The following is a 27,786-nucleotide window of genomic DNA, read 5'->3' as shown; positions in this document are numbered from 1 at the left end:
AATATGTAAACAAGGACAGAACCCCCCCCCCCGATTCTATGCCAATGTGTCAAATGAGTAGGATGTCTGAATTCTAAGTATTCATGATACAATAGGCTTTACTATTAGCTTTACTGCAGTATACGGTATATATTTATATCACTCTACAATTTCTATTACTTTGTAAAATGGGTGTTTATACATTAAAATATAGCTGTCTTTATTTTGTAGGAAGAAGGTCCCTCTCAAGGACATCATTATATTTGAGGGTCCTTGGCATCAAAAGGTTTGAAAACCACTTGTCATAGACTATGATCTGTCCTTCGACAGATAGGTTTGACTGAACTATGCTCAGATTCAATGAATACAGAGTGTAAAAATTGCAATAACTACAAAATGTACACCAACTTAGAAGCCATTTTTTTTCTCAGTTTCAGTGTTAGCGTAGGTACTGTGTTTTGTCTTTGTAGGGCAGTATAGTTACCAAGAAAGTTGTTCTTTGTGGTTAAATTGTGCTTGTTTAACCATACCCAAGTTTGTTCATTATTTACCACTAAAACTTACTGCCGAATAGTTTTTACGGTTGTCATAGGTGAAAGTACTATCTAACTAGAAGTGATTTCTTCACTGAATTCAGCAAATACTATGAAAATACAGGAATTCAGACACAACACAGCCTTTGAGATATTGGTGTTTTTTTTTTGTCAATCTGGAGGAACTCAGATTGTACACATCTAGGGGACAGAGCAGTTAGGTAGAAGACCTGCCTGACCCATCGTTATAGTTCAGCGCCAACAGGAATCCACAATGGCTTTGATCTGGAGGTAGAAGGACTCCTGCTGGCTAGAACTAATCACATTTTTTTTTTATAAAATATCACTGAACAAATTAAAATTAAAGTCACAGTAATTTTGCATAGTTGGAAAGAAAAAAATATTCCACTTCCTGTTGCTCATATGTGTGGAACACACTTTATAAAATAAGACTCTACTTTCCAAAAGGAGCACATCTCAGTGGACAAAGAGCTTTGTAATACTGTCTAACCATTGCACTGGTGTTGCACCCTCAAGCTGTTCTCAGGTTTAGCGGGGCCCTGACCCTATGTGGGGGGCTTGCCTCATACAGCTACTCTCTCGAATGATGATTATTGATTTGCTTGCACAGCAGACAAAAAATACAGTAAGATGCACTGACAATACGGATTGGCAGTGTAAAGGATCTGCAGGAGCTTGGCCTTTCCTGTGAAGTGAAAGAAAGTTTTAAGAAACCTCAGCTCCATTCTACAATCTTGGAATCGCTTCCCTCACATTTATGCTACTGTCAAATGTTAAATAAATAGTTTAAAATCTAAACCTCCCGCACTAACCTGACTTGATACTGTATATCCCAACAGATTACTTTTTCTAAATGACTGAAAGATAGAAAGATGTAAAGATAATATTTCAGCACAAAATAGGAAAAATAAACAGAAAAGTATTTAAGAGAGGGCTAAATTGCCCCAATACAAATACTTGTGCATGACATTACCACTTGGGTGAATGGTTCACGGTAGGGGGGATTCCCTTAAGAAAGTTAAAGCAGGGAACAGAGGCAAAATGCACATGCAAACATGCATGCATGCCACTCTGTCAGCCTCTGATAAGCTTTGGTTGACCTTAGAGGCCAGCTGAAGTTCAGAGCTCACTGCAGCGTGTGAAAACTAATCCAAATGCCACTACTGGTTTCAGAGAAGAGCATATCATGTCTGCTGAGCTGATTCCCTTAGCAATTTAAAAAAGGCAAAGGCTATTTACACCAAGGACCTTATTTAACTGCTACATCTTGAGCGCTGTGCTTTTGATACACCAAATGTGCAAATTCACTGGGTATGGCCATGAAGTTTGGGTATTTTAATGCCAGTCTAGGCACAAGTGGGTCAGCTAAATTGTGAGCTCAAAGTGCAAGCAATATAAATGAAGACAGCCCATAAGAAGCCATACATAAGAAGTTGGTATCTAGTGAACATCAGAAATATATACCATTTAGATATACCTGTATGACGCTCTTTATATATGCGTGGAACAAACAGTGTTCATTGGTACTAATTGGATGTTAAATTATAGAGAATGTAAGTATAATAAATAATAGTTATCTACTAAAACACCACACCATAGTTAGCATTAACTGCAATAGTCAGGGACTATATTTTGTGTACAATTGTAATTCCAGAACAATCCCCAACTGCAAATGCACAGCAAATTAGATTTTGCAGCATTTTATTTGCATAGACCTCCCCTATATATGCCCACAGATATTGCGAACACTCCCACCTACTCTTAGTTGCGCATTGTCTTGGAAAATTGACATGCACACAGTTGTAGCACCTAGAGCCCCAAGTGTAAATAGTGGAATATATTATTTGCACAACAGTGTAAATACTAACATACAAACACACATTACAGTATATAATGTATAGTACAAGTAGTTTAAAGGGTTAGTTCACCTAAAAAAAGAACATTCTGTCATTTAGTCACCTCATATCATTCCAAAAACGTGTGACTTGCCAGCATCTGTGGAACAACGGGAGACATTTTGAAGAATGTTGAAGCAGCTCTTTTTTCCATACAATGAAAGTGAATAGTGACTAAGACTGTCAGTCCTTAATATTCTGCCTACCATCGCTTTTTGTGTTCCATGTTAGAAAGAAAGTCATCCGGGTTTTGAATAACACGAGGGAGAGTAAATGATGACAGAATTTTAGTTTTTGTGTGAATTATTCCTTACAAAAACATGCTATTATAGCTATTAGAATAATATAATACTTACTAACATTTACTATTTGAATTTTTGTACATATATCTGCACTGCGTGGCCAGTGCTATTTACACTTATCACTCTGTTCAATACAAACATTTTACAGCAGTATTAAAAATGTAACAAGTCCACAAAGAAATTGAAGCTACTCTTTTGTACAAATTTTTTTTTATTTAACTTTGGCTGCACACACACTGTTGGCACAAGATCATAAGGATTTCTGAACAACAAAGTAATATTTAGGGAAAAATACTGGCATTTTGTCCATAATTTATTTATTCATTTATTTTGAAAGTATGCCAGATGCAGCACTTCATGTTGGATTGCTCCTTTAAATTCCCCATCTCTCTCTGTTTCCCACATCTTTGTATCTGGCAATGAACCAAGATGCTGTTTGAAAAAATGTGTCTAATTAAATTAAGACAGAATAATATTGAGGAGATAAAATGCTGCTGTTTGATTTGAAGCCACTTCTATAAACAGCTTGGGAATAAAGAGAAATAAATATTCAGTCAAAGGCGACAACTGACTGTGAGGACTTCATAGGTGATTCTGCCTGCTAGTTTGCTGAATTTATTGCACAGCGGAGAAGTGCTTTTACAGAAGAGAGTCGGTGGTGACAGGACAGCTTGGCTCCAGAGCAGAGCAGAGCAGAGAGAGAGATAGAGAGAGAGAGAGAGACCCTGAAATGGGTTCCAGCTGGCACAGGGGCCAAAAACAAATGTCATTGCTTCTGCTCATGAAGTCCCCCATTCATAACCACAGCTAGGTAATGAACCCAGACTGTCCAAGACAATGTCTTACAGGAGCACTGCAACTCCTGGGAGGTTATTGACTGGGACTCCATTGATGGAGTGTGTTGGCAGCTGCTATTCAAAAGCTCACTATTAAACTGCGGGAGGCAGTAATTCCAAACAAAAGGATTTTTCTGACAGAAAAGAGCCGGTCTGACAGTAAGGAAAACTGGTCAGGGGCAGAACCCACTTACTCACTGATACAAAAACAGACATAATGTATATAGGCACACGCATACACAAACAAACTCATGTATCTACACACGAGTGACGTTTTCTTGAAAGCTGCAAGGCAGAAATGGCTTGCCTTGAAATTTCTTAAAAAAATAAGCTCTTAAAATGGAAACTTTGCAACAAAAGACCAATAATTACAGCTGCACTGTAAAAAGTGTTAACCTGCAATTTTGAATCCCTTACACTCTGCTGTTTATTGTAGCTAACAATTGCAGGTTTCATTTCTGACTATTCCAATATGTCATAAACAGTATTTTATGTTTACAATCTTTTCATGAACATAAGAAAAATGCTTAAAACAAATTTTATGCTTCTCTTTTATGGACAATCTTATGGACTAGTGACTTTTTAGTTTGTTTGAAATCTACACTACACCTCATGTCTGACTGGATTACCTCAAAGGAAATTAACACAGCTGCACTCACCGATGGACTTTGCCAGGACTGCTACGTGCAGTTTTAAATAGGTTGCTTGATTCCCTGTCCATCGTCGATGTCCAGTGGTGCTGGAGCACGTAGACTTTGAATTCAAATCATGTTGATGGATTCATTGAGGATGTTCTGCCTTCTGTTGCCCATGGTCTGTTGTAGTTTTGCTGCTGGTCCTCGCCAGTTTCAGCAGAGAGCTCCCTGCTTGTTTGAAGGTGATGCAATCATCTTTCTTCCAATTTGTTTTTAATGTACTCATCTCTGGATTTATGGTGTTTGAATTTACACCTGTCTGATGGAGTTTATAACTATTATACTTTAACTATTACTATTCTAACTATTGCGCTGCTCTTGGAATTGCACGTTGCCCCGTTATGTCCATCGAGGGTCACACCGACATCCCTGCAGATTACCGACTGATTCCACTGACAACCACCACATACCGGCCATCTGGTCTTCAAGCTGTCACCCTCCGACTGGTGAAAGTGATGTGAAGCAGGGTGTCAATTTTGATAATCTCAGCTTGCTGAAACTCACATCTTTTATTTCACAACAAAACACAGATATCACCACTAGATGGCCCTCATTAATGCACATTCAATATTGAACAAGTCTTTTATTCTGAATGACTTTTTTAAATCACGATCATTGGACTTTTTATTCATCACTGAGACCTGGCTGAATCCTGGCTAACAAATGGCCCTGGGGGATCTAACACCACCAGGCTGTGACTTTTTAAATTCACCACGGACATCAGGGCGAAGAGGTGGTGTTGCCACTTTTTTTAGAAACTCTTTTAAATGCAGAATGCTGCCTATAGACATGTATTCTATTTTTGAGGTCCAACTATTAAAGATTGATATCTTGGGTACTGCTTTGTACAGACCTCCCAGATTTAATAAGGACTTCATCCAACAATTTTCGGACATTCTCTCTGGACTTTTGTCACGTGGTGACAGACTCCTATAAATGCACATGCATATCCCAAGGACATTATGCGAATGATTATTACTGTCTTTTATAGTGTCTTTTGTACTGTATACCGTTTTATGCATGCTAGATAATGTAAAATTATTTGATCAAATAATTTCAAATGAATCCTTGTGTGACGCCCTGCACATTGGTGTATATCCTGATAGCATGCATTGTATGCTTGCTATATTAATAAGAGCATAAAGGGACACAAACTGCCAGCTTACCCCAATCATGAAAATGAGTCAGCTTCCAAACAAAGGAACTTTTCCCACTGGAAAATTGCACTTTTCTCATTGGTCAAGCCAAACTTGAGAGGAGTAACCTCCCTCAGGAGTAAAAAGGCACTATCGGAGTGACCTCCTTCTCTTTTTCCTCTTCTCCGGCTCCTCTCTTCTGAACTCTTCTGCTGTAGCGTCACTTGCTTCTTCCAGATCCTCCATGTCATATAGAGTCCAAGGAAAACTCAGGAAACACAAAGTCCCGAGGAAGCCTCTCACTCTCTTCTCTACGGTTCACACACCCAACGGGAGTCACGGGTCCTCTGTGTGGAAGGCTTTGCTTCAAAGCCCACCTCATAATTTATCCAGACAATAGCTATCCAATCTAACAGAGGCCCAAACATCAGCAGAACAAACTTTCGACCAAGAGCTAAGCAACAAAAGGAAACGTGACAACATGCAAATACATCTCCACATTTTTGCTCAAAGTGCTGGTGTATTAGTTAAATACTTTGGGTAATCCGATTGCAAATCAATGTAGACTAAAAGAACGATACATTGCTCTTAAGGCATTGTCAACAGATTCTATAAAGTTAATTTTCTCTGTATTGATCATTTATTTCACATTCTGTCACTTTACTTACCAACCTGTTTCATGTTGTGTGTTAGATTAGATTTATGTTTAGAATAGCAATAAAGTTTGTCTGTATTCAAAGATAATCTGACTGTGGTATATTTTGATAAATAATCTCATCCCTGTTTTAAAAAGATTTCGCTTCAAAGCTATACCTAAATATGTCTGATAGTATTTTCAATAAGACATGAGAATAATATTACTGCAATAAGTGAATTAATCTTAATTCCCTTATTAAAGCTAATTACTTACAGTAGAAACTGTGAGCGAATACAATGAGACGTTGTAATATGATTTTAATGGTGGAGAATTTTATTCAGACAAATAATCTTGTTATTTGTAATTTAATTAATTTATAATGGTTGTCGAAGGCGACTAATTCCATTATAAATTTCCTTATGTAATAATGTAGAGTAAGTACAATTTAATTTAATTCCTAGATCACACATACTGTTTCCTTACATATAATGGTATAGAATTGTGGCACTAACCAAATTCCCTACATATACTGGTTTGAGAATGCGGGCACTTAAACTGATCCCATCTACATTTATACTTATACATTTCCTACTTATTGTTAAAAACAATTGATTCTGTTTTAAACCCAACTAGAAATGCTTTTCTGGATGCCACCCAAGAGACCTGTGAATCATTTTTAAACTTCTTTACTCACAAAATTGAGCAGAGTATAGGTGTGATTGTACCTTCACAATTTGATCAACCACTAATACCTTCCCCGTCCAGCTCCCTGACTCACTTTGAACTACTTACGTCAGCGCAGATAGCAGATGTAGTCTCTAAGATGAAGTGTTCCAGTTACAAGCTGGATATTCTCTCTCCACGCCTTCTTATAGATGTTTTCATGACTATCAGCTCCAGTGTGACAGCTATAATTAACAGCTCATTAGCAAGTGGATTTGTCAAAGTAGTTTTAAACATGCAATTCTACATCCTACATTCTACATTTGTAAAAAAAAAAACTTTTTGGGATCTGGCAATACAGAACAATTACAGACCAATCTCCAAACTGCCTTTTATTTCCAAGATTTTGGAGAGAGTTGTTTATTCGCAGCTCTACTCCTATCTAAATAAAACAATTTTGCATCAGGTTTCAGACACTTGCACAGCACTGAATCTGCATTGTTGAAGGTCACTAATGATATTTTACTCTCCATGGATTCAGGCTCACCTGTTGTCTTATTTTTATAAGATCTCAGTGCCGCATCTGACACTATCAACCATAATATTCTCCTCAATCGTCTAGAATGTATGTTTGGCATCCAGTGAATGACCCTCCAGTGGTTTTCATCCTATCTAAAAGAAAGGACGTTCTCTGTTAATTTATGTAATTTTTTTCTTCTACTGTGGCTCAATTAGAGTGTGTTGTCCCTCAAGGATCGATTTTAGGACCCTTGTTATTTTCACTGTATATGCTTCCTCTGGGATCCATTTTTCAGAAGTACAGCATATCTTATCACTGTTATTCTGACGATTACCAATTTTATTTTCCAGTGAGTGTAGTCAAGAATAGTTCGTTTGAGAATGCACTAAATTGCTTCAAAGATATTAAACATTGGCTGTTAAACCATTTTTTACAATTAAATGAAAGCAAAACCGAAGTTCTTATTTTAGGTTCCTCCATATCCTCTTACCTGGCCTAGTTGCCCAGTTAGGTCCTCTGCCATTGAATGAACAGATCATGTGAAGAGTCTTGGAGTGATTTTTGATCACTGATTTCAATAAGCAGATCAGTGCTGTTGCAAAGGTTACCTTTTTCCATCTGAGATCTATCACAAAAATAAAAAATGTCTTTCCCATAAAGACTTGGAAATTGTGATCCACTCACTTATTACATCAAGGTTAGGCTATTGTAACTCTTTGTACATTGGTCTGCCCCAAACTCCATTATCCTGCCTACAGCTAGTTCAAAACGCAGCAGCTAGGCTTTTAACAGGGTTAAGAAAGAGGGATCACATTTTCCCGGTTATAGCATCTCTACACTGTCTTCCGGTGCAATTCAGGGTCGATTTAAAAATTCTGATTTATGTCTACAAGGCACTATCTGGTCTTGTGCCCCAATATACAGTATCAGTGACCTTCTACACCCTTCCTCCCCCAGCCGAGCGTTCAGGTCTTCTGATCAACTTTTATTGAAGGTTCCTCGTTGCCGTTATAAATCTAAGGGTGACCGTGCCTTTTCTGTGATAGGTCCAAATCTATGGAATTGTCTCCCTTTACATGTGAGGCAAGCTTCATCATTAGCCATTTTTAAATATTCTTTAAAAACATATTTTTATTCTGTAGCTTTTAAATAGATAATTGAATAGAAATGGATAAATACTTGATAATGTTTTTATTTATTTAAAATTGAACTTTAAATCAATCTATTTTTATATCACTCTGTGATATATCTGTGATATTGATCTGTAAAGCACTTTGAGTCAAATTATGTTGTTTTAAAATGTGCTTTATAAATAAATGTTGACTTGGCTAAACATATAACTTGACTATTTCAGTACTATTTAACAAAAACTTTAATATTCATATTTCTGCATCATTACCACAAGGTGCGCTCATTTGCGATGCAGAAGTTTTCAGGCCTTATTTTTTTCTTTTATGTAACATAAATGCAGAAGAAATGGTGTTCTGTGATAGATTGTAAGCCTTCAAATGGTACCTCATATGACTTCTGTATCCAGGGACTTCTACATTTTAGGCATAAACTTATAACACACAAGGGGTTAAGGATCTATTAGTACTTGATCTAACATTTAATTAAAAATGTTGTTGATGTAGCCTAATGTAATCAGGTTGATTTAGTCATATCAAATTATATTTTTTACTTGAATTAAACCTGTTAATTTAGATGCTACCACATGAAGCACATTTTTTTGTTTACATGACATAACATTTTTAAAGTGTGTGATATTCCAAATGTGACTGACAGCATTTGGAATAATAATAATAATAATAATAATAATAATAATAATAATAATAATAAAAACATAAAAATACAAGTAATGCAAAAAAATAGAGACGTAGTTGGTTTAAGTTGGCTCTTACCTATTGCTCTTGGTAAATATTGTAAAAAATACAGTTCTGAGCTTGGTCAATTATTTTTGTTAAGTAATTCCACGGTTTAATACTGCTCTACAAAGCCTCAATGCAGTAACTCTGCCAACATTGAAAATGAAATAAAATTATCCAGCCAAATGTGGATTATAAAATAGTCTCACTTTTCATTTAATTGAAAGTTTACCTAAACCCATTTGTCATAGGACAGATCATAGTTCAAGAGACCTGATTTCAGTCATTGCTCAATTTTAACAAACATATGTAGTTACTTCTCTTACTCCTCTGGGCAGAGCAACATTGCAGACATCAAATTAAATAAAAAAAAAAATGGATCTGAGTACACATTTTGCCATTGATAAGTGACATTTGTGTTTCCCCACTCTTGAAAAGCACCAGCCACCACTGCTACACACTCAAATGGAAACAATTACTTTTTAAAGCTCACCTCTGTCACAGCAAAGACCCTCTTTCCACAGGGAACCACTTTATACCACTTGTCGTGGAGCATGTCCATGTAGCCGTCAGACTTGTAGCGGCTGACATATTCAGAAATGTTTCGGGTAAGAGGAGAGTTCTGGGGTAGCCCTATCCCATAACCTGAAAGCACAGGGAGAACTAGAGGTCAGAGGTCCAGAGGTCAGTCAGTGGAAGAGAAAAACAACAACTTCACATATTGGCGCCCCTCAATTGGTGTACAAAAGGGTACACAAAAAGATTGTTAAGCCTAAAGCACAGTGTGGGGTTTTGTTAAAGTGTGCATCCACATTCTTGTGTTCATGTTGATTGTAATGATAGCACTATTACTGATATGTCAGAGAGCCTTGGGACAAACAAGCATGAATCTTTGGCACTCTCTGCCAATGCACTATAGACAGCACGTCTGTCATTGTGCCGTCTCTGGAGCCAGGCAACCGTAGAGATACGAGCACAACTCTGACATCCACAAATTTCATCAAAGCCCTTGCCTCACAGCAAACCCACACATCAGTCCTGGCAAGCGATCCCTCTCCTCCTTTCAGCACACAGCACAACACCACTTGCATCCTAATAAACTTCTGTACTCTCATACCAAGTTTCGCAAATGTATTTTACACAGCTCTCTGCAACTAACAAATGTGTGTTTTGTAAGTCTGGGGCCACTGCCTGGCTAGTGGAACATCCTTAAAAAGGAGTGGATATAGGCAGTCATAGACAGTTTTTCATCACTTAGGGCGACATGCTCACTGACAGCCGATTGATTGCCTTAATGATTAATCTAAGGCTCCGAAGTTCTGACGGCCAACAAATGAAAATAAAATAGGTGCATAGCAATTGATGACCTACATGTGCGTGAGAGACAGAGAGCGGGAAACGTTCAGTTTAAATTATGCAAGTTTGAACATATGAAATGATTTTGAATTTTTATCATAACAAGCAAGTGATTTGCGTGTGGCAATAAACAAGGATAAAAATATAGACATCATTTTGAATTTGTTGAGCTTTGAATTTGAACACTTTTTTTTGTGAAGTGTTTTTAGAAAGTAACTTAAATTTTTTAGTAATCTGAATAGTTTTTTATTAAGTAATCAGTAAAATCAGTATTCTGATTACAGTTTGAGAAGTAATTAGTACTTGATTAGTAATTTGTTGTGGAATACTTTTAAAAAACAATTATAATAGATTTTATATTTATTACATTTCCTATATTCAGTTTCACCCTGACAAAAATGGCATATAATTTAAGTCGACACACACACACACATATATATATATAGTTTACAATAGTGTACAAATCAATTCTTTCTAGATTTTTCTTTCTTTAAAAAAAAAATATATAAAACAGTGTTAGTGCATTGTTAATATCTAGCTATTATTTTCTTCTTGTCATTTTTTCATCAACAGCATGTTTTTATCAAAACATTTACTTGATCATCGTCATGATGCAACTTTTTATTCTTAGTTATCGTTGACAAAATAATAGTAATAATAAAAGTAATTTTGTTGATGATATTAACTCTGATAGCATCCCATTTACATTTTGAATATACAAGGAAAATTATAATGAGAATGCTCTGAAGAATTAGCAATCCATTACCTCTTTTGCCAAGTGACAACTGACTCCAGACTCTCAGATTTCAGATTTTTTCCCTCATTATTAATGCAAGGGCTTGCTTGGATTTTTGTGCTATCATTTCAATAAAAACATTTCTGTGACTAAAAATGGCCAGTTATTGCTGTCAGTCATGACCAAGTCTTAGCTAAGATGCATATCACACAATATGCCATAGAACACATTTAATGTTGCACAGTCTGTCTTAGCTTTAGCACAAGATTGCACTGAAATCACATTGTAGCAGCGTGCACCCATTTTAAAACAATTAGGGATTTTCCAGCTGTGCTAACAGGACAGAGCCCATTCTGAAGTGAAGCTTTCTCCTGAATTGTGTTCTCTCTTTTTAAGAATGTATTATAATAACATTTACAAGGATATTTTCTTTTAAAACTTGTGAATTGAACTGATGTCTGACTCCAGCTTTTCATCTGCATACAGTCATTATGCAACATACTGTTTACAGGGCTTTCATTTAGCCCTGTTTAGGGCCAGCAGACGTGTACATGAGGGTTCGGTCTTGATCATCCATCTAATAAAAAGGTAGCTTAAAGAAACCAGTAAAGGTCTGGCAGACTGCAAAGTAATTTCATATGCACAGCAGCAGATAACATCCGGATGAAAGGTGTGGACAGGGCTGGGTGACTGCCATAAAGCCCATCTTTACAATGTAATCGCTTTTGCTTATGAAATGATGTGTCAAACTTGGCTTCTGAATATGTGAAATATTTAGCATAACCTTGTGGTCTTTCAATGAAAAACTTCATAGGCTTTTGTAAGCATATGTAATTCAATGTAGCGTGATCAAATGTGCCCAGCTCACGGACAAAATCCTGTTAAAACGGCTGCAAAGCAACTCTTTAACTCTTTATGTCCAGGGGCACAGGGGTCATTACCTTCAATAGCAAATGGTTTTCCTATAGTCAGGAGTTTGCAATCTGCATCTATGGACACCTCATAGTCCAGCAGAGCCTTGTCCATGATGAAAGCATCTAGTTGAGGGGGATCTGTCCTTGAACACACAGAAGAGTATAATCAGAGTGAAGCAAAACTGACGTCTTCATTTAAAATTAGGATAATTAAAATTCTCTCGTAATTGGGAATTGGTTGATTGAAAGATGATAGAAAAAAGCACAATGGAAAGTAATAATAATGCCCAATGAATCAAATTGGAAAAACTCAGCATGGATTATATCACCCTGAAATGAAAAGGAAAAAACAATAATAATAATAATAATAATAATAATTGATAAAAGAATGAAATGGGGCTGCTGACTGTGTGGTTTATTTGCATGCACTGTGTTTTATTAGCACCCGATTTACTAAAGCATTAATGCAAATCAGATAAAGGCACAAACATGGCCAAAAAATGTTTTGCTGAAACCAATTTGCAACATGCAATTTCAAATCTTGTAGATCAGTTCTGAGTGCTAGAATCTATAATAAGCCAAATTTACATAAAAAGATGCAAAGACTCAATCAAGACTCAAAGGGGTCATGAAATGGAGATTGACATTTACCTTGATATATATTCATAATTTCAGAACCCAAAACTTCCTTCACAGTCTGAAAAGAGCATTTATAGTTACCACCCTGCTGAAACCTCTCCTTTTGAAATCTTTGTGTTTGTGACATCACGAGACATTGCTCATTTGTATTTACACGTCCCATTACATGCGTCATCGCACCCTTGGCCCCACCCACTGCCGCTCAGTCCGAGAAACAGAGAGACAGCAGAACAGACAGACTATTGCTGAACACCAAAGGGACCCATCTGGACTATTTTGAATAATTTTGAATATAAATATGCACTAGACAGACGTCTTTGACTGTTGTCATGTACTTTGTGCCACTTTTAAAAGACACAGCGTCAAGTTACAACTTAGAACAGTAGACGCCATTCTCTTTCATTCAGTTGCTATTTTGTGCACAAACTCATTCCGGACGTGTTAGTTTACACATCTGTGCTATTTTTAATTGTTGGTGTATGTATACATGCACAAGATGGACGTCTTTGGTCGTGTCTATGTGTTTCTGGTGATGTGAACCTCAGAGCATCATTTCACTGTGCTTTGGACTATTATTTTTTAGCATGGATTGTTTGTGAGCCTGTAATAATAAAATTCAAGCTTTGCAAAGAAACTCTTATTGAAGGATGGGGAAGTAAAAAAACACTTTTGAACCCAATCACAAAACTGTGAGTGAACATTCATGAATATTTCAAATGTCATGATATTTTATGGTGATAATGTGATTGAGTGAATAGTTTAATATATTCGGATGCAATGTGTTGGATGTGCATTATGTATTAACCCTGAAATTTAGTTTTATAATGTTGTGGAGCTTTGTTCATTCTCTTCCAACTGAGTTTCAAATATGGCCTTATTTGAGTGGCTGCAAGATGTTAGCCAATCATAATAGTGGGTGTTTCTGTTGAAGTTTAAAGGAGATGCTTATGTCAAAACCGAGCGTTTCAGTCAGAGGGCCAGAGACAGGGTCGAAAATGATCATATATTACTACGTTATGACTTAATCTTCTGTCATAGCGCTAATGAATGTTTAACTGGCATCAAGACTTTCACTACAAAATGACTTACATTTTGAGTAGCTTGCTCATCAATTGACCTCATCTTACCTCAAATGTGACAGAAAAATTATGAAGTGCAGAGTTCAGGGAATTTTTGAAGGATGAAACTAGGACTGTTGTAAGAGCCATACATATTATTTTTATTTAATAATAAACATATTATTTGTTCATTTCAATTATGCTATCAAACAAATCCATTTCAGTTTATTATATGAGTAATATTGTTAATGGTTTAAGTGTGTGTTTATATTCTGTGAGTTTGTGCCCTCTATAGGTATAGAGGGAAAGGAGGTTTAAAAGGGTGTATGTTGTGTGTGCACAGTCATTTGACCTTGCAAATAGTGCCCACTGCTCATTGTGTTACAAGCCTTCAAACTGCTCAAATGTTTGATTTATTTTCTTTCAATAAATTCAAGCAACATTTTCAATCTTCCATTAGCCTCTGGATCAATTTTTGCACGCGTCAGGACATCATTGCATCAACATCACCCATTGTGGATTTAAATCAAGGGGCATTACAAGGAACATTTGGAAAACTTAACCTTATTTTTACCACTACAACTGTTACGCAATGTTTTTGAACATAAAATCTGCCCAGATGCTTGTCAAAAAAAGCCTGCCCCCAAGGATTCAGAACAATTGCTTCTCAACTGTAAAAATGCTGACCATGCAAGGTGTCTCTTCTGAATCGAGTGGGGAGAATTTGACATGGGAGAAAAGGCAGCATCAGTCATGAAAGGCAGTACAAAGAAAAATACTCTAGCTTTACGCTGTATCTTTTTGTGTGTATGTGTGCATATAAGTGTGTGCTTGAGTTATCTGTTTCTCTGAAGAAAACCTTTGGCTTCATTCAGCAAGTTTAGAGGATTTTACTTGAGAGTGACTGCTTCTGCTTTCTTCTAAGCTTGGAGTCTGCAGCAGTCCCTGTTCTTCAGGGATGAGTGGAAACAAAGAAAACAGAGAAAAAAACTGGAGAGCAGTCACTTGTTGTTGTCGACTCTTCCTGTGCACTCTGTATGTGTAAAAAAAGGAGCTAGATAATGCGCATAATTCCTTTTGAAAGTGGAATGAATTTAACTACGCATTAAGGAGAAGACTGCACAGCAATGTCAACAGCTCATGAGGTTGTGAGAACTGACATGTTGTCCTTGTACTGTGACAGTTTTTCTGACCACCTTTATCTAGATCAAGATTCTGAGATTCAGGGACTAATTCACTGCAGTAACAGTAACGCTAACAGTGCGGTACAGACACAAAATTTTCTGAAATAACGCTGCTCACTAAATAACTACAATTATGATTGGCTAACATCTTTAAATTCGTCACTCGTGGAACGGTTTTTTCCAAGCATAAAACTCTGCGTTGAGTCCTGATCATGGTTTATTTTGCAATTAAAAATGGCTGACTGGCCTTACATATCACACAAATACAAATTGATTACTCATAGGCATTACTGTCATGTCAAAGTAGTTGGTACTTCTCCATCTTTCAATATAAGTTTCTTTAAAAAGTCTAAATCATAATGGTTTCCAAAACATGTAATACCACATTGATCTATCAAAAACTTTGTTAAAAAATAAACTTCACCCACTCTTTTCAAATGTTGTCATACTTCAGAAGGCTGTGCAAAGCCAGAAACAGCACAATGTTTTTGAATCTTCACCAACATTGAAATCTCTTTGTTAGTTAAATAACAACAACAGCAATGGTCCCTCTGGATGTATAGCAATGGCTGTACCTGTCCAGCTCTCATTATTCACTCTTACTGTGCACAAGTGGGCAGGCCAAAGAGGCGATGATGTTAAAGGAGGCATTGATATCTTGCTTTGGAGATGGTCATTCATTAATGAAGGCCCCCAAGTTGACGTAAGGAAGTTGCAGAAGTGGAGAACGAGCTTGGAGAGCTTTTTCAGCTTTGTGTAAATAAATGCTCTTTTTGGATTAGGGAGGAAGTTTTCAGATCTGAAACATACGGTATGTTTTTTATAGTACAATAATTTCTTATTTGTCAAAGATCAAGGAAAATTTTATTCATCATGACATGAACCCTTAAAGGGATAGTTTACCCAAAAATGATTTAATGAACTTCATACTGTTTTAAAATTGTATAACTTTCTTTTGCGGAACACAAACAAAGATATTTTGAAGGATGTTACAGTATGTATTTTTGTCCATGCAATGTAAGTCAATGGGGTCCATATGAATGATAAACAGTAGAAAATGAAATTAATGTATAATAAAACTGAAATTGATTTCCTGGCAACCATGTGCAGCTTCAAACATCATCATCTTTAAGCCTGTGCTGTTTCAATCGGGCCGGATGTCCAAATTTATAGTGAATAAGGAAATTTTTTGGTCTGTCTCTCACCCAAATCAATCATATAGCTTTAGAAATTGATTAAACAAATCGAGTCATATTGGTTACTTTTATGCTGCCTGTATGTCCTTTTTGGACCAAAACACATCATATATCCTTCAAAATATCTTTGTTGTGTTCCGCTGAAGAAAGAAAGTCAAATGAGTTTGAGATGGCATTAGGGTGAGTAAATGATGAGAGAATTATTATTTTTGGCTAAACTATTCCTTTAAATTAAGTCACTGACATTATTTTCAGTGCAAACATGCCTCCTTTCTATATAAATTAGGCTTATAATATTTCATTTTATTCACAAATAATTGCCTTTTAAAATTAACATTACGCTATACACCTTCACCCTCGTAAACACATGCAGTAACTTCCAGCGACAAAGTAACCCAATCTTCCAGTGACCTCTTGTGACTTGATGTAGGTGTGTCCAACGACTTGAGAAAGTTGGCAAAAGTTAATATTTATGCAAATGAGGAGTGACTTTTGGGAGTAATAGGAGCTCATGTCATTCGTCTCCTGTGAGATACTGGAGTCGAGTTAAAGTTAATGTTTTTGTGAGCGATTTCACTGTATATGATTCGGCTGCTGCAACAACATACATGGATATAAAGAATTATGCGTGGAAAATAAATTATCATCAGTCTGAATGGGATGGATTCCTACATTGATAGATTCAGTCTTATTGTTTATGATAAGATGCATTGAGCACTGCTGCAGTTTAAATGAAACATTCTACCCTGCAGAATTGTCCTTTTTGGTGACAAGAAAGCTGATTCCTTGTCAAATTAGAATGCTATATTTTACCAGCAATATGTTCCATTTTTTATTGGTCAGACATGCAGTTCACCAATAACGTTAGCGTGATAGCAGTAGGAATGCACACTAGTGACTTCACAGTAATGGGATGAGCGACATGAAGCTATAAAGTCACTGCATGTGTGTACAGGGTTTTACCCAGAGTTGCGGCACATTTAGTTTTAGACAGGAATGAAAACAAGGCTGTGAGGGTATAGAACTACAGTCTGTACAATGGCACACACTGTATAAAGCTTTATACATGTCCTAGATTACATAAATTTTTCTCAACTCATATTTGCTTTAGTTTTTTTTTTTTTTTGTCTACTGAACATTTCTTGGACATTTTTTTTTACAATGTTTAGTCAGCTGAATGATCTACACCAAATTAATCAACAGATCAAGCCATTAAATAAAAATTAAGTTTATCCCCCACAGCCACTATTTGTTCACTTCAAAAATGCATATACTAAATAAGGTTCATTACTGCCCACGGAAAGCAGGTAAATACAATTGAATAAAAAAAGGATTCAAAAAAGGCTATACAAAAATCCACAGTAATTCCACAGCATTGCCAACAGCTCTTGAAGTTGTAAGAACTAACATGATGCCCTCGTACTGTGCTTTTGTTACTCCCTTTAATAGGATCAAGATTCACAAATTCTGCCTTTGGGCTCTTTGTTTTTGTCAGCCTGTGTGTATCTCCGGCAGCACTGTGCAATAACTAAGCTCTATTCCTTTTTAGCGCTTTTTAAGATGCTTAGCTCCAATCAAACTCTTATTTATTTTATATGAACTGGGGCCTGTGCTCAATACCATTTGATTTTATCATGTTATAAATATATAAATATGTGATTTTAATATTATAGCCAATCTTGTGGACTCTGTATATCAAGTGTATTTACTGCAAGTGAAGTAGGCCGCTAAGAAATTCAGTTTGATCATTTAGTTAGATCTACCTCCCTTTCACTAATTGTTTTGCCATTACCTGAACTTTTCACCCATCATTACTGTATGTTCAAGTGCCTGTTATCTCTTTGGTTGCTCTCCTGGGTTTAAACACTTACTTGAGTGTAGAAACTCCATCTGGAGTTGTGGGCTTGTTGAAGCGCTTCATGTATTCGTGCATCTCAGGGAAGCTCTTCTTTACATAGTCTTCAGCACTGCTCTCTCGAACTGTGCCGAATCGAAACCCCAGAGATGGGTGATGGAGCTTGAAAAGACGAATGAAACAGGAATTGATGAAAATGTTTGAGAACAGACTCGGATACACACTTGGCCATAGCTAAGCACAGTATAAGGTAGGGGTGGGCGATATAAGGAAACATTTATATTGTAATATTCTTATGTTTTTTGGTCTTTAAGAACACACACACGTTTACAAATTTGTATGTAAAAGTGAAAACTAATGAAATAACAATGACAGTTCTTTTAACTTTTGAACAATTATTAACAGTAACTTTATCAATAAATAACTCATTACTAAAAATAAATATGTATCTACTTGGTTTTGTTTTTAAATCAGAGTAAAAAAATAGGCTTTTCTCTTTTTGCTTTGATTCTAAGGCAAAACCCTTGTTCGCACATTGGTTTTAGATTTAGCCTTACATTAAATACTGTAAACCTTTTGGCGACTATCAAGATTACGAGGTATGGATGTTATTATTTAAATAAAACAAGTTATATGTATGTTTTTATCTTGTTTTCCAGTAAAAAAAATATCTAAACATTCTTAAAAAAAGATACATTTTCTTTTAAGCAAAATTACATAATACATTTTGTCTTGTTTTCAAAGAAATCAAATAAAATCTAGTAACATTTATGCTAATAACAAGAAAAAACTATTTGCCAAAGGGGTAAGAGAAAAAACTTAATTGAAAGGGAATTTTTTTTTTTTTTCGTACCCCATTAGTATTTATATTGCCCTCCCAACCAGGTTATAGCATTTAAGAAAAACAAGACCTCTACAGAAATTTAGTTTGAAATGCAATGCTGTACCTTGATATCGTGAATCCCTGAGACCTCCTCAAAGGTCTTCTCCCCCACCATGACAGCTGCTAGGTTGGCTGTGTAACTGGACAAAACCAAGAGGCAAAAAATGGCCCAAAGGTTCATGAGGAACCGGCCTGTCCAACACTTTGGAATTTTACTGGCGACAGTACGGCCAAACAGAATTGCGTAGCAGAGATTCAGGGCTGACGAGTAAGAGAAGACCCTGATGCGGTTACGTCCATGTGGTGTCATGCCAAATGGACTGTTCCACTCATACAGGGTGATGAAAAGCGCTGTAATATGAAGTGCCACAAAGATGCCCACCCACATGGACCAGTGAAGGGGCCACATGAAGGCGCCAATAGGTGCAGCTGTGTCCTTGCTGCGCACCAGGATCCCCAGACTAGTTGAGAAGAAAGGGCTTGTGAAGTCTATCATTCTACTACGAGCTGAGTTGATGCTAAAACTGGTGACGGCCATATCAGCCATACCATTGAGAAGGTCACCCACCAGCCCAGTCCATCTTCCGCCTTTCCATGCCCCGTACTTCCCATCACCCACGATATAAAGATCAAACTCAAAGTTCATGTCCTCTGCTAACTTCTCCAGCAGGTCGATGCAGTATCCATAGCAGCATTTACGGATGTCAGTTGGCAGTGAGCTGCTGTTGGTTTGCTCCAGCTCTCTGAACAGCTGGTTGAGGACTTCAGAGCTGTTGGTTTGAGGGTCAAGGCACAGCTGGCCTGCTGGACAGTGGCCCTCATCATCCACCTCTCGTGTGAAAACAAACGGGTGCTCGACCAAGGTCACCACCCGCAATCTGCTGCCTGCAACTGGGAGTCCTGCTTGCCAGCGGCCACCTAGCCTGATCCCTGGGCCTTTCTCCAAGTGGCGCTTGGTCATGCCTGGCCACAGGCCCTGTTCCTCCACTTCCAACTGGCCCGACTGCCAACTCGCCACGGTCACCCAACTAGGCTGGCCTAGAGGGTCCCGCTGTAGACTCCAGATGTGGAAACGTTGTGAGGTAAGCACCCTGGAGAGGGAATGCTGTACTTGCACTAGGCCTGTCAACCCCGTGAATGAAGTGTTTGTCAAAAACCTATGAACAGCAAGGACATGAGCATCGTGAGGGGAATAAATATGCTTCCAGCAAAAGCATAGACAGTGATGAGATGACAAGGAAAAAGTGTCTGAATCTCTCGCTAACTGAATCCTACACAATAGCCAGAGGATGTGAGCTTTAAAAACTAGTGTAAGGAATAAATGTCACACAAAAAAATATATTTTAGTCCATTTCAGTCATGTAAATAATTATTTCTTACTTATTAAACATCATCTGATTTTCACAGGTACATGGAATTTCTGTTTTTTAAACTAACATTCCAAAATGTTTTATCTTAAATTCTGACACAAGCCATTTTTAACAGCTAGAAAAAGGAATCAGTGAACAGAAGGAAATATAGATCACTCTTGAAGCACCTTAAAGTTCAGAGCCTTTCTTCAAAACACACAAGGATGGAATGGTAGGATTAAGACACGAGCAACCATCCGAAGGCTGATACACAAAACCTTTTGCCTCACCTGAAAGCAATATCTGACCTTTGACAGCCAATGTCCTTACTATCAGGCTGCCACAACCTTAGTGGCGTTAACTATCATTGAAATGTAAGAACCAAAAAAATAAGTAAAGCATAATTTATAGATGAATAACCCTCCGTATAGCTCTGGATATTATATTCTTGGGCTGCTCAGCATAGATCACTTAATTGTCATTCCTTACATACTCTTGCCTAGCGACACTGCTTTTATTGCTGAATATATGCCATGAATTAGTTAGATGATCGATTTCATCAATAAATCAGATGAGGATGTAGAATAGTCAAAGGGCTATTGGATGATGTCTGGGTCACAGAGAGCAGATGAAAAAATCCCAGCAGAAGTGGATTGTAATGTGTGGCTAAATGAGACCATAAATGATATGCACTCTGTGCGACCATAACTGAATAGTTCCATTAAAACAGAGCAGAACAGAGAAAATAAAAGGGGTAAATTGATTGCCTGGACCATTAATTTCTTCTGATGGCCCTAAGCTTGACCCCTTGAGAACACTTGATTTAGTGTGAGAGCAGAAGTTAAAAATCATGATAATGTGTTGACCATTGCAAAAGCTCATTCTCTTTTTATACCTCTAAGTCCTTACTGAGAATGCCATTGTTGTGTCTACTATTAAACTTTGAGAATGCATTAACAGCTCCGTGGAACAATAGTGTTGTGGTGATTTGTGTTTTTAGATTCCAACATCAAAAGCATTGTAGAACAGTCCTATTACCTGTGCTCCTGTGATATACCCATATTTCTCAGAGCAAATACATTTCTTAACATGGGGTATTTTCAGACTATGAGGTGAATATTAAAGATTACATCACTGCATTCAATCAAGTGGGAAATCTCAGGGTTCCCGAGTCTCATATAAGACGCAAAGACTCATATAACAACAGCACTGTAATCTTACATATGAATATTGTTTTACACTTTTTTTCCACCACAGAAAATCTCATTTGTGGAAGAGAGCAGATAGGTATGTCTTTCTCCAGCCTTTGGTGATAAGTTCTCCAGTATTGTGGATGGGGGACTTGATGTCAACCCCACCACAGCGGCGTCTCTTCAATTTGTTTTCCAGTTATATATCTTTTAATTTCTCTTAGGTTGTTGCATTTAGTGAGAAATTGTAAATTGTTTTCCCTCAGGGTGTATGAAACAATCTAATAGACACATTGGCTTGGTTTAGTGATAGTATCGTGAGCTCAGCTGCCTGAGTAGGAAGCATTTTATGGCATCAAAGGGACACTCCAAACGTGAAAACTGTTCGAAAAGATGCTACCTTCTAAGATACCTCTTTTGGACATATCCTAAGGCAGCATCCAATTACGGCAGGCTCAGTGAAATCCCCATCCAAGATGGTTGACGATTCAAGAGAAATGTCGCTTATAAATACACTTGGCCAATAATTCTGAAACAAATATTGATTAAAAATTTTATATTTTGCCAAATATTTCTTGTGTGCCATGTTTTTTTATGCTTATTAAGGTATTGTGCCATTAGCTTTACAACATGCAAACACCAACTCTATAGACATGAATTGTTGAGTCTCCTTTGTGCTTTTATTGGAAGCACTATTGGAATGATGAGTTGCTGCATACTCCAAATCAGTTATTGAAGTTTCATTTCAGTTGTATAGACAGCAAGGCAGCTCACTATGTTTTGGAACGGAGCTAATGTCACAACACTTTCAGAGCCCCCTCCCCTGGCACAAAGATAACAATGCATCAGTCTGAGAGGTAGAGGACAGGAGGCTCTGTGAGCTCTTAAAATTGAACTGGACACTGGCATTTAAGACAGAGGAAGAGCCAGACAGCCTGAATACAGAAAAACTCCCTGTCCTGTTTTTTAGAGGTCAGAGAGTGAGAGAGAGGAGATGTGCAGCCCAGAGGAAAATTTTATTACATAACTCAGGAGACTTAATTGAGTTCTCATTTAACTTTGATTTAAGCCTCCTCAACTATGTATAAAATGTTTCTATACCTTAAATATGTAATTTCTGTGACACTAGTGGTTATAATGTAATTGCAAAAATAAACCATGTTTTCAAAACTTCTGTTGATCAAACATAGAGCTACTCCCACCCCCAACTGGGTTGAGTAATGTTGTTGGGGTGGGTCTAAACGGGCCTCTCAAAACAAACACAGGAATTTTTATAGTGCCACATAGATACAGAGGGCCTCCTTCATGAAACACGAGCAGAACGAACTTGTGTAAATTGTTCGTAAAGCTGTGCTGATGAACATTCTCTGATTCATGAAAGTTTTTGTATTTTCAAAACGTTAGTTTTTATGAACAAAATGTACACCTGCTCTGTGTAAATCGTGCGTAAGACATCCAAACGTGTTGTGCCCTTTCATGGAAATGAAATTAACTAATTATTAGTTAATTAAATTGACTAATAATTAAATTTGTAAAATTAACCTTAGAAAATATCATAAATTTGTAAAAAATAAAGTTTTTATTTTTTTTTAAACCATAGCATAAACATTTATTTGCTGCTTGCATTTATATTTTCTAAGTATAGTTTTTTTCTAACTCTGCTTATCATTTTTCCAGCATAAGTGCTTGACGGTGAAAATTTCATGGAAATTAAGGCCCTCTTACGTGACTGGTCCGGCAATTTTTTTTTTATTTGATATGAGCTCTATAATTTAGGTTTCATAATAATTTTGTATATAAGCAGCGGTAAATCATCTTCAGCTGAAAACTTGTGGTCAGTGCTAATGCTGTTAAACCAATAAATAAACACATCAACACAATACAACTAGAAAAAAGTCTGCACACTGTAGTGTAGCTTGCAAATCTGTAATATCTTATAGTGTTTCAGTCAAAGATCTTCTGCTGGCATTCTACACATTTCTCTGTAGATTCTTCCAGTTGCAAGTATATCACTGTTACCATCATGATTTACCCAAGATTATGGAAATGATGCTGGCGATGTGTCGCAAACTCAACCAGAAAACGTTATTGTTGGTGGACATACTCCTCCTGGCATAAACTGAACATTGTTTACACTCATGTCAAACCATTTCTATTGACTTCTTGTCAATAAATTGTTTGATTTAAAAGATACAAAAGAGCCTCAGATGACAGCAAAAACATGTGATGACTGTAAGTCCTCACTTTTTTTTACACGTGTTTGCTAAATCAAAATTTTACTATGTGAATTAACTTTATTATTAGAAATGATTTAATTACTGTTACGCAGAGATGTTAACAGCATTTACGACCGAGTCTGGTGCCATCCTTATATGCAGTTTTCATGGGCGTGGATTATGGATATTCTGAATGAATGCCCACATGCCCCCTATTTACGAAAACATACACACATTTTACTAACAAATCTGGGGAGTACGAAGGATTTGTGAATCCAGTAAAAGTTTTTGGGAAGGTCCACTTTACGCGCACATTACTCAGAATTTACTCATACATTACAAAAGTTTCATGAATGAGGCCCAGAGTTTACAGTTTTCGAGAGAATTAACCTACTAAGGTCTGATTCTTAAGAGAAAAAATTGTGAAGCATAAGACTTAAAAAGAAAGTTCCCCCAGAAATTATAATTCTGTAATTATTTACTCACCCTCATGTTGTTCCAAACCCATATGACTTTCATTCTTCCATAGAACACAATAGGATTTGTGAGGCTAAATGTCTCTTTGTGCTTCACAGTAGAAAATCATATGGGTTTGGAACAATATGAAAATTCTCATTTTGGGTGAATTATACCTTTAAAGCAAAAGTCTCCATTTACACTCCAAATCTAAGTGCTGTCTAGGAGAAACAATTGCGATATTAATGATACCTCATTAGTAATTTTTCTTTTCTATGGAAGCCCACACCACAGAGTGGAGCAGACAAGTGTCATAAATTAATTAATTCCACACTGCTGAGAATGTCATTGTATATTTGCTAACTTGGCTGTTTATCTAAATGCACACAGGGATATTGTTTTGATTAAGGAGGTATTAATGTATTTAAAATGCCCCTTAGTCATGTAATTGCATTTTAAAGTCTCCAGTGGCTCCATCAGGGAAATAAATGTAAGATATGCAACCATGCTGGTGCCAAGAACGAATATTCCTGTAACTTAATACAAGTGGCTGGAATATTAATACAGCCATTTTCCTTTGAGAATATATACTACCTTATAATAAAAACCTTTATAGAAAATGTGCTGAATATGTCTACCCACACTAATGGCCAAAAGTGAATTTAAAACTTGAAATGACTGCACTGCGTGAGCAGCTAGCAAATTAATAAGTGGTTATGAAATACAATTATAATAGATTTTAATATAGACAGGCTATACACAGGTGATGGGAAGTTACTTAGAAGTTGGATTAATGACAAACTACATTCTACTTAGAATTAAAAGCATTTAAGTTACAATCAAGCAAAACTTTTGTTAAAGTAGTTAGCAATAAAAGCTACTAACAAACACAGATACATTAAAACAATATCTATTTGACTATATTACCAAATATTGGGGGATATGATTTTTTTTTTTTAAATAAGACAATTTAGAATTACAATGATGTTTTTAAGAAGTGTATTTTTTATAGTATAGGTAAACTATTACCAGTGATATTTGACTGCAAATGCCCAACATAATAAGTCTGCACACTGCATTCTTAAACTGATGCTTGATTTCTTTGGCACAGATTGTCTAAAATGATTGTCTGTTTGAATAGCCGCACACATTTGTGTATGATATTTGAGTCTTTGAGAGTCGTACATTTCCACAAATAAGGCCATGAATAGTTGCTTTCTTATCTAATGTCCAATTCTCCTGCCATGCAGCTCCATTGTAAATCAGAATTGTAGTCTTGATCTTGTGGTCTTGGTCTCAAGACGTCTTGAGACCATATAAAAGTGGTCTTGGTCTGGATCTGGGTCTCGTTACATAGTGTCTTGGTCTGTAAATAAAGACAGTGACTAAACGGTAAACTTCGCATTATTTCTCTTAGCAGCATGAAAAACAACTGTCATTGTAATTATATAATATACAGAAAGTGAGCAAAGAACACTCCTATTATAGTCACTTAAGCTGTCAATCACTTCAGTTCAGCTTGAACTCACAATTCTTTCAAACTGTTCTTTTCAATTATTGCGATTATTTTACATCAGCATTTGTTTTTCTTTATTTCAATCAGAGATGGTCAGTGTTATTGTCAGAACATTCTGTTTATGCATAGTTGTTTTAATAGTTTAATTTTCCAACAATAGTTTTCAATTAAGTTTCCATGTCTTGATTTAACTTTGATTAGCGAAGATGAATTTGGCATTTAATATTAACATGTGAATCCACCATCTGTGTTTTGAGAGTTCATTTATGATGCAAAAAATCTTAAAGGAATTGTTTATAATTTTGAACCAATTCTAAAGCAATCAGATAAGAAACCACTAACAATAAAAACTTAAATTTGATTATTTCATTAACATTCAACTGTATTATTTACTGTATTTTTTATTATTATTATGACTGTAATAAAGAGCCATATATAACACTTTTTTTAATCTGACTTTTTTTTTACGGTTGAAGAATAAACTGCTTTGTGACACATAGAGCATTTGGGTTACGAAGGCATCTTGTAAAACTGGAGTGTTTTCTCTATATAGCTGTCTGGAAAATGCCTGCAGTTGTCAAATTTGCTTTTCAAAACTTTAAAGAAGTTTCTTCAAATATAAATTCATCATGTTGGTTCATTAAAATGTACTTCCTGGTTCTTGAACTGATAGGTCTTGGCCTGGGTCTTGGTCTGGATCTGTGTCTTAAAGGGTCTAGTCTAGGTCTGGGTCTCGAGGGGTGTAGTCTTGGTCTGGGTCTTGGATGGTCTGGTTTGGTCTTAACTAAACCTCTGTTTAAATACCTGGGCTTGAAAGCCCATACATTTCTCATTAATCAGTATGTGAAACATGGTCAATTGGGAGTAGCCTACCTGTGCAAAAATGTAGGCTATTAGTGATAATGAGACATAAACAACAGCGTTTTTGAGTTTTGTCATTCTATACCACTTCTTGTTTGAATAAAAACTTGTTTCTGGACATGCTACAATATTTAGCAAATAGCTGAGCTACTGTCATGCTTCTGAAAAACATTTGTTGCATTGCTACTTGTAGTTGGCTACTCTCCAACACATTATGAGGTCATTCACACAGGATGCATTCTTACCTTCCGTCTGCACAATTGTATGTTTACATATGTTTACTTAGACCAAAACAGCTCAATGTTTATTGAGCTGTTAGGGCAAGACTCACAGTTTATTCAGCATCTAGCAATATTAGCGCAGAGCATCAACATCAATTTTAAAACAATGGGCCAATTGGTTTAATCTATTTACACACAGACATGCACTTTAAGTCTTATTTATAAGCAACAGATGGGAGTTAATACGCCTATAAACGCCCCTTCTGTTCAATTCCGTTACACTCCATTTAGCTGTGTGAATGACCCCTTACACTGGAAAATGTTACACAAAAAGCATGCTTACCGGGCAAGGTACTGTCCAGAGGAGGGCAGCTCATGTTTATTGGGCTTGTCAAAGCAGTTGACCATATTCTGGATTAGTGCCAGGTCCGGTCTCACCATTGTAGCAGCATACACTGCCCTGCCAATAAGCTGCAGGGTATCCCTTATGTAGAAGTTTAGGGGCTTGCGATTCACCTCCCCATAAGCCAAAAGGCCCTGGGGGGAGCCGATGGAGTGTAGAGAATCCAGACTAAGTGGGTATCCAATTATCCAGTGCATCAGGGGCAACGCAAAGCTCAACTGGTTGGCGCTATGCAGCACAGTGGCCATACATTCTGGGTCAGATCCGAAAAGCACCATGGAAGATGCTGGAGCAGAAGGAGTCCTACTGAAGAGCTGAGAGAGAAGCTCCATCATCTTCTGCTCCCTCATTTTCTCATCTCCTTTCTCTGTGGATTCAGTTTCTAGTCTGGACAAGTTGAGGGTCTCCCAAAGGTGCCAGTGTGCTCCATTCAGTCCCAGATGACCCCTCTGTTCTAGTTCTTCCAGCATTCCGGTGTTCCCACCTCCCGGACAAAGAGTGGCTGCCCCACCCTGCCAGCCCCCTTTCAGCAACACTGATAACAGCAGCTCTGCTAATCCTGAGGGGGGCGTACGTGTCATCATCTGCAAATGGAACCGGTTCTGGACCCAGAGAAAATACACAAAGTCAGATGTGGTTTTGATAGTATAGCTGGCAAAACTTTTAAAATA

The 27,786-nt window shown here is 36.9% G+C and overlaps 1 protein-coding gene across 1 annotated transcript in view; it reads right to left on the bottom strand.

Annotated features, from left to right (window-relative positions):
* The window catches only part of LOC127649775 (glutamate receptor ionotropic, NMDA 3B-like), a 69,299-nt gene that overhangs the window by 6,002 nt on the left and 35,511 nt on the right, over window positions 1–27,786 (bottom strand). The window contains exons 2-6 of the mRNA XM_052135008.1: window positions 27,056–27,717; window positions 18,968–20,060; window positions 18,037–18,182; window positions 12,116–12,231; window positions 9,576–9,727 (exon numbers count right to left, since the gene is read on the bottom strand). Coding sequence (XP_051990968.1) covers window positions 9,576–9,727; window positions 12,116–12,231; window positions 18,037–18,182; window positions 18,968–20,060; window positions 27,056–27,717 — 2,169 coding nt within the window. The remainder of the gene's footprint in view (window positions 1–9,575; window positions 9,728–12,115; window positions 12,232–18,036; window positions 18,183–18,967; window positions 20,061–27,055; window positions 27,718–27,786) is intronic.

Source organism: Xyrauchen texanus, chromosome 9, assembly GCF_025860055.1.
Source record: "Xyrauchen texanus isolate HMW12.3.18 chromosome 9, RBS_HiC_50CHRs, whole genome shotgun sequence".
NCBI classification, from domain to species: Eukaryota; Metazoa; Chordata; class Actinopteri; order Cypriniformes; family Catostomidae; genus Xyrauchen; species Xyrauchen texanus.
The sequence above is the reverse complement of the archived record's forward strand: the minus strand, read 5'-3'. Positions and strand labels throughout refer to the sequence as shown.